Source organism: Bactrocera oleae, chromosome 4 (assembly GCF_042242935.1).
Source record: "Bactrocera oleae isolate idBacOlea1 chromosome 4, idBacOlea1, whole genome shotgun sequence".
NCBI lineage: Eukaryota > Metazoa > Arthropoda > Insecta > Diptera > Tephritidae > Bactrocera > Bactrocera oleae.
The window spans coordinates 14,087,281-14,095,650 of record NC_091538.1 but is presented as its reverse complement, the minus strand read 5'-3'; the positions used below and the strand labels follow the sequence as shown (position 1 = coordinate 14,095,650).

General features: G+C 34.1%; 1 protein-coding gene across 1 annotated transcript; it reads right to left on the bottom strand.

The window, feature by feature from the left end:
- Positions 1 to 1,782: 1,782 nt before the first annotated feature.
- LOC106624278 (uncharacterized) lies at positions 1,783 to 2,709 on the bottom strand. Its single transcript, XM_036375396.2, has 4 exons — positions 2,516 to 2,709; positions 2,358 to 2,452; positions 2,155 to 2,290; positions 1,783 to 1,960 (listed from the first exon to the last, which is right to left on the bottom strand). The coding sequence occupies exons 1-4, from the start codon at positions 2,664 to 2,666 to the stop codon at positions 1,848 to 1,850; spliced, it is 495 nt and encodes a 164-aa protein (XP_036231289.2). The 5' UTR covers positions 2,667 to 2,709; the 3' UTR covers positions 1,783 to 1,847.
- Between the last annotated feature and the right edge of the window lie 5,661 nt (positions 2,710 to 8,370).

The following is an 8,370-nucleotide window of genomic DNA, read 5'->3' as shown; positions in this document are numbered from 1 at the left end:
TACATTTACCACAAAATATCTTCAGCAAAGAGGTATGCCGTCAGTGGTAAGATTAATAATACTTTGGCTCTCCCTATCTATGTCAATCTTCGAAATGCTAAATGTAGTTCCACTAGAATGAGGAAAGGAATCGTATAACGCCATCAAAACCACTACTTTATTAGGATACTTCTCTGGTGTCTGCCTCATATCAAGAAATAGTTCTGTAAATGGGAGCAGTAATTTGACACCGTTAGACTACTGATTGTAGGAATACGATGAGTGAGTGGTCTACGCTCATAAACCAATTACGGCTGGTTAGCTGGAAAACTAATAGCCGGACCATTATTGGAAAGATAAGCTCCGCTATGTCGCTACCAACTTGATAGCCTTAGTTAAAGTATTTATGTCAGCTATATGCTATAGTCAACCGATCTATATAATTTCTTTGGAGATTGCATTATTGCCTTAAATAATAATCCATGCCAAATATCGTGAATATATAACGTAAAATAAAAAAGTTTCCCATACAAGCACTTGATTTCGATTGTTCAGTCTGTATGGCAGCTATATGCTATAGTTCCGACAAATGAGCAGTTTCTTAGTGAGAAAAGGACAGGTTAAAAAATTCAGATCGATAGCTTAAAAACTGAGGGACTAGTTTGTATATATAGAGACAGAAGACAGACGAACATGGCTAAATCAACTCAGCTGATCATGCTGATCATTTATGTATATATTTTATAGGGTCTCCGACATTTCCTTCTGGGTGTTACAAACTACGTGGCAAACTTAATATAGCCTGTTTAGGGTATAAAAATCGAAGGCTGGTTTCTAAGTTATAGGATGAAAACAGTTTAATGAGTTAGTCATTTGTATTTAATTTAGAACTTAGTTTTAGCAGCACCAAGAAAGTGCTTAGCTTTCAAAATGCCATCTAAATGTAGCTACATGAGTTGAGACTAGCAAGGGTACTTTGAATCCATTGAGTAATGAATTTTCTTAATTCTTAATATGACTTTTTGAGTCTCTTACAAAAGTTTTGTTTTTAATTTCAGATTTGGATTATCTGATTGATTTCACAATTCTATATTGTTCGGCAACATTTGCGTAGCGCTGGACCGTTCATTTTTGTTAGAAAGCAAGTCTTTTACCAATCAATTTCGGTCATAGTAAGAGAACCTCATATTAATTTTGTTTATTTTGGATTTTCAAATAAAAATTTTACTATTCATACTCTATGTTATAAATAGTTGCTTTAGTGCAAATTTTCGACACTGGTCTCTAAATTTCCCACCACTCAGAGGAGTATTGGGAAGGTATGCTGTTAGCGACACTTTCAAAAAACTGCCAAGAGAGTAATGAGAATTTAAATCAAACCTTAGTGTTGGAAGATTTAGTAAAAAATGGAGCACGTTTTAGAAACTTTAAAGGCTTATATAGTTTATATTTGTTTAAAGAATATAAAATCAAATTAGAGCTGACAAAGTTGCACTAAAACTATAGAATACATTCGGAAAAATTAAAACCAACTTTGTTTCGGATATGAACTTAAGGATCAGAAAGTAAAAGAGCTAACTTCCCGGAAGAAAAAAATAAAACCTATTTTACTACTAAGTAAAATGGTTTTGAAATATGGGTGAAAAATTATAGGGGTCGAAAGATCTCAGAACCTGTTCTATAAAATGATAGCTACTTTCTAGTACTCAAAAAAAAACTCGAAAACACTTAAAATAACTCTAATGAATCTTAAGGTAACTTATAGTTCGGAAGTACTCGAAAGTATTTATGTGAACTTCAACATTCGATCATTAACATATTAAAATCAATTTTTTCTTTATTTGTAACATTACTACACATATTATTATTCATTTCTTCTTACTTTCCGAATATTCGCTTTCCTCCATTTCTTCGATACGCTCGTCGGCGAGTATTCTGCGGTAGTGAATGTAGGATAATGGGCTGCAAATCACGGATACCGCTGCAATATGAAAATACCTATTTGTACTATTTTAGCAGAGAGTATAAAAAGTTGTGTTTACTTCGCATATTTTTTAAAGGTTGCCATGCTTCAAAAAATTAGCTTAAAATTATAATTTCAATTTTAATTTTTTTATTTATAAACCCGAAATTGGAATTAAAAATTTAAAATCAAATAATCTGTCTACAACTTACCAGTTCCCACACAATTTAATGTCATCATCGTATGAGGCCTTGAATGTTTTATCCACAACATGATATGAGCTGGTACGGAAACTATAAGATAAACCGTTACTCCAAGAAGACCTACCAGGAGGTTAAATTTGTGTGTCTAAAGTTCAAAAAGTGACAAATTTGTTATTATTGTAGCCTAGAATTTTACATTTCCAGTACAATACATTAAGAATACCAAAATACATATATGAATATACCACAACACCAACCGCGTTGAGAATTAGCGAGAACCAACTGTACCATTTGGGATTACAGTCATCTAGTAGAGATCATAAGAAAGTTTATATGATATTTATATATGAAAATCAGAACCAATTTTCACCTTTTAGCCGTTGGGGCCAGTCTTCAGGCGGTTCTTCGAGTATGGCAAAAGACAAAAGAAAACATAGAAACGTTTTGACTAGCAATAAAAATGCTAGAACCAATGCAGTTATTTTTATAATTTTCGGGCAAAAAGTTTTATTTTCAGCCATTTCAAATATTTTGAAAATATTTTTATTTGAAAAAAACGGAACAAACGTCGAATATTGGAAAAGAAAAATAAACACAAAAAATTAAAAAAAAACAAAGACGCATAATACAGGGTGCTTCAAAAAATAAAATGTAAACTTTTATATCGAGAATATTAATAATTCCATGACGTCATAGTTACATTGACTGATTCCCATATTTGCGTGAACTAAGCTATACTTTACGGTTAGATCAAGGAGCTCAACTAGATCACTTAGAGAACTTGAAAAAGTTTTGTTATTTGAGAAAAATTGTATAGATAAGAGACTTTGCCTTTTACGTTATAAATTTTATTTATTTTGTCATTAATTGTAAAAAAACAGTCAGTCAACTTGTTTGTCAACTCTTATCAAACATTTATTAAATTGCAAAATTTATTAAAGATCCTTTATGAAAAAAAATTTATAAACAGCTGGCAACCCTTCGCAAAAAGCCATATCATATTCATTCCTGATATATTATAATTGGCTATATTGCTTTTCATCTTGTATATTTTTTTAAATTTTATTATTACTTGAAAAAAATAACAGGTGGCAACTCTTGTCAAACAGTTACTAAATTGCAAATTTTTTTAAAGATCCTAACGCGTTAGCCATATTGTGACAATTAATTTATTTTCGCAATTTTATTAAGTAAAATTTGTTAAACAGCTGGCAACCCTTTTCAAAAAAATCACATCATATTCATTCCTGAAATATTATAATTTATTATATTGTTTTTCACGTCGTAAAATTTACTTTATTTGATCATTAAGTTAAAAAACAGGTGGCAACTCCTATCACAAATATTTTAAATTGTAAACATTTTTATAGATCCTAAGTCGTTGGACATATTGTTACAACTAACTGATTTTCGCAATTTTATTAAGTAAGATTTGTAAATTGCTGGCAACCCTTTGAAATTTTTTTTTTCGAATTAAGGCTTTTCTAAAACTAGAAGTGTTTGATAGATTAATAGATGATTTTACTAACATACTTCACTACAAATTTTTTTGTCGGTGGTAAAGTTGCCAGACTTTTTCTACTGAAATGTCTTGGCTATGCTTTGGTTTTTATTGTTATTGCATTGGCGTAGAACATTCCGCAAATAGTTTTAATAAATGTTACACAGTTGTCCATTTTTGAGCACATAAAAAACCGAGTCTGTTCCAGTTTCATAGACCCCGAAGCTCGTGATATCATCATTTCGTGTCGCCTGGTTTACTTCTGCAAAATTATCGTATTGTCTGTCATTGCTACCCTTCTCTCCTTTCAGCTGAAATCCTTAAATATTATCTCCAGCTAACGAAGTGCATATCTATTACTTTGCGCACATAATTAATCCTGTCTTAAGTTAACTTGACTCACAATAGTCCGCTCTCATCCATTTTTAATTTATAATGAAAATCTTGTTCGTGAAGTTTTTGCTTTTGCCTGATAGCTTAAGTTGGCTTAGCTGGCCACTTCATATCCGCGCCGTCAAACTTGCTCCTATCACCGCCGCTGCTTTTAACCCGCCACAGGCGCCCCGCAGCTAAACTGATACCTCGGAATGTGGTTCGTCCTTGTCATAAATTTACGCGCTAAACTTCACTTTACTTGATTCTTTCTAACAACTTTCTTTGCATAATTACTTGTAAAATACTCCCCTCTACGCTGAGTGGGTGGTTTCATCATCGAGCTCATCAAAATTCTTGTGACATTCCCCAACTCATTTACAAACAAAGCGCTGAAGAGAAGCTGCAGCAAGCAGGAAATCTAGGACAAAGGCATAGAGAACTGCCGGTCTTGAATTCCAGCTGAGCGCAAATCTGCAAGACGCTTACACGTTCGCGGAAGGGATACACTCACACAGTTTTTCGAAGTAATTTAGGGGCAAATTCGTATCGAATGAATGAATGAAAAACAATAAAGATGAAGACGAAGCTAAAGTTTGAATGAAATGAAATGAAATTCGCTGTCGGCTAATAGAGTTGGCGCTGCGCAAAAATGGTATAACGAAATAAAATTAAAAACTGGAAACTACTAAATTACAAAATGGCTGTGCGTCCACTTCTGTGCATAATTCCTTTTTAAGCTGCCGGTTAAAGCAGAAGCAACTCCAATGATTGTCACTTGAAAGAGTAGAGTTTAACGTCTTTCTAGCGTTTGATAAATGGCGAAACTTTTTTGGTGATAGCAATATTTTTTCAACATTTTTTTGTTTGCACTGTGAAAAAGGGGGTATTTGGCTGAGTTTGTCCTTTAAGCGCTACTAACTGAAGGCATCCGCTGCTTGCGAGTTTCCGTCAAACTGTAAGCTCCCGCTTGCAGCTACAATACTTTGTCAAGAAGTTTCCTTTGTCACATCAAAAGTCGTTACAAAGGCATTTTTACACTCTAATTTTGCAGCGCAGAATATTGCCTGCGAAAGGAGGCACAAAGGAAAAATATTTTCTCTCCTCGGTAAATATGTTGATATTCATAACTAATTGGTGAAGAATGCAAAAGTATTGAACTAAGGCAAGAGTTTGGTGTACATAAATGTGTGTCGGCTCTGAAAGCACTTTTTTGGGGGAATAACGGAAGTATAGCTGCGTAGTAAATAAAATTCATTTCGGTGGTGTGAGAGAAATTATTAGGAGACAATCTAGATCTCAAACTGATTACGAAAAAAAAATGTATCTAGTTGGGTGGTGCCATCGAGCACATGAAACCATAACTTTATTCGAGTGAGCTTTTGCGTAGCGAACCATAGCAAGACATGACCTGTCACTATGTTAAGCTACCTATGTGTAGGTCAAGTGATTTGCACTAGATTATATATTTAACAGTTTTGTCATGTTAACGATAGAGCAGCTACTAATTGCCATTTGAAACCCAACATTGAATATGTTATAGCTTAGATATAGCCAGCAATGCTGGAAAAAGTGGTGCAACATTGCACCGAGGAGATAGTTTCCAAAAAACGCTACTGTGGTGCATAATATACTAACTATTTCACTCATTGTTCTTGATTTTCATTTCAAATTAAATTTCTATACACTAAAAAACAGCCTTAATTTAGTTCTATATTCGTTATAAAATTAAAATAATAACTTTTTCTGAGCTTTTTGGAGATTTTTTCAATGGATTATTCATTACGTCTTGATCTCTTACCACTAAGAATTTTCTTAAATGTTGAAGCGAAAACTGGACGGAAGGGTTATAATCTGAATATTTTGAAGCATAAAGTAGTTGTTCATAACTCAACATAACCTCAATCGTGTACATCTTGTATTTTAGAGCTCTTTTATAGTTTGGTTCTGATCGATTCGCCTTGTTTTATTTTATACAGCCATTCTCTACAATCTTAAAATTAGTCTCTATTCGGATTTAGGAGACTCATACTCACTTTGCAATTATGCGGCTTCACGAAATGACCAGGAGCACAAAAAATATGGTTTCGTCAAGTGTTAGACCCCATGAGCTATTTAAAATAGCTATGAATAATATATTTTCTTAAACCCGACAATATTTAGTCCATTTTCATTCAATCCTTGTCCATACAGCTATTGAATATAGTTTTATACTGCTACAAAAATACTAGCAACAGTGATGACAGTAATGAATACTTTCTTCTATGGTAGATCACTTAAGGCAGTTGTTAGTACAAGTTCTAAGAAGAAATCAAACATATTAATTTTAAAGGATCCAAGGTTAAGAATCTGTGCTAAAAAAACATTTAATAATAATTAAAGTTATATTTCTAACATTCTTCTCTGAGTCTGTTAAGCTTCAGATAGTATTTTTTCGTACGATTTTTTAAAGGTTTGGATCTTAGTGTGCTAACTACATATCTGAATAACTGTGCAAATACTGTTAAATATCTAAAAGAACCGGTTCTAGGCCCTTACATTTGTCTCAAATATACCAAGAATGCCAAGTAAAAAGTCAATATTCGTAAATATAAGGTCAGATGCATAAAGAATCGCATTCAGTTGATTGATGATCATTTAAAGCATGAGAAACAAAATTAAATAATGTCGAAGTAATCACAACCAAGGCGTTTTTATAAGAACAAGCAAAAGAAGCGCAAAAGTGTGAAAGCAAAATTGTGTGCAACAGACATTTAATTAAATATATTTTCCAACAACAAATAGCTGAATGTGTGAATCGCTTTTCGTGCCGCTTAACAAATTTATAGGTTAGTAGAGCGCCGCTTCATGCCTGATTATATCCATAACGAACCGTGACTAATTGAATGCTTGGAAGAATCGCACTGTTTAGATTACTTCTATATACATAATACTTATATGAAAATTTGTAATTAATTTAACTAGGAAACAGTTAACTTTTGTAAATAGTGAAATTCATGGCAAGCATTACTTTCCCATGGAAAATCAATCAGACCGGCGAATAAGACACAGCGGAGATTTCAATAAAGTTATATACAGTCATATCATTTAAGTTGAGTTACTAGAGAGATCCTTAGATATATGGGACTCCCACCACAGCCGGTGTTACACAATCTACAATGACCCAAATTTTATCCTCTCAAGGTTTGTTTTTTCGGGAATCTAATGGGTAGATTAGTAAGTTGTGTAAGCCTTGAGAGCACTACATTACCCTTAGATCATTAGCTTTACTTTTCTAGTAAATCGTAAACTTGATCTTATGTTAGCATACATAATTTGAAGATGAACAGATAAGGTCATAAGTCTTTTCTTAGATTTGTACAAGCTTGGTCGGTAGTCTTAAATCATATAGATAAGCTGCAATCAGTTAATTATCATTGGAAGTTTGGGCAGTCCGTGCTCTCTTAAGCTTTTTGTTCGAAATATGGATGTGGGATTGGTTGATGTGAAATGAAAATTTAGGGCGGCAAAATATTTTAGTGTTTTACTTATTGACTTTTCAAGCACTTGCACATAATGATTTATGGAACTAATAATCTAGATACGTTGCTGCTGACCCAATTAATAATAAAGATGCCTTTTTGAAGAAACACTTAAGGGATCTCAAAGAACAGACACTAAAACTAAACAGAATGCGCTCGAACAACTCCGAACATAATCAGTTTTAATTGGCAGTTGGTATACACATAGTTCACTACAGGCACTGACTAACTCTCCGACAAAAATTTCACTACTTCAAAAATCAGAATAAAAGTGCTTGCAACCAAGCGCAAAACAAATACACAACCACAAATCGAGAAGAGCAGCGCATGAACACGAAGCAGCATCATTCAGACGCTTAAGTTTGGTGGCATAAATCCGTATTGATCCATGGAGAGGCATGTGCGCCTTGAAGCCAGATTTTACTGTGCAACAAAACTGAATGCCGTTGCTATTGCCAACGATGCTAACAGCCCGAAGGCGGTGCATCTCTACGTTTGAACGCTGACCGTTGTTACTTCCTGCCAATGCCGTGGTTGAACTTGGAATTTCGTTGGCAATTTGGTGCGCCAATTTTTCCATCGCTCATAATTTCACCAAAACAGCGGCATAGCAGTGCCGCGAGTATAAACTTGTTGCAACATACAGTTCGACCGTGCACAGATTTTCATTTCCACCGGTTCGCCTCCTCAGCCAGGTGGCCCAAATCCAGTTAGATTGAATTGATTTTTCTCAGTTTCGTGCTCCCAATTTTCTGTTGTGAATCAGCAATTGAAGTGGATTTTCATGTATTGCACGCGGCATCAACGGCGCATCACGATTTTGTGGTTGGA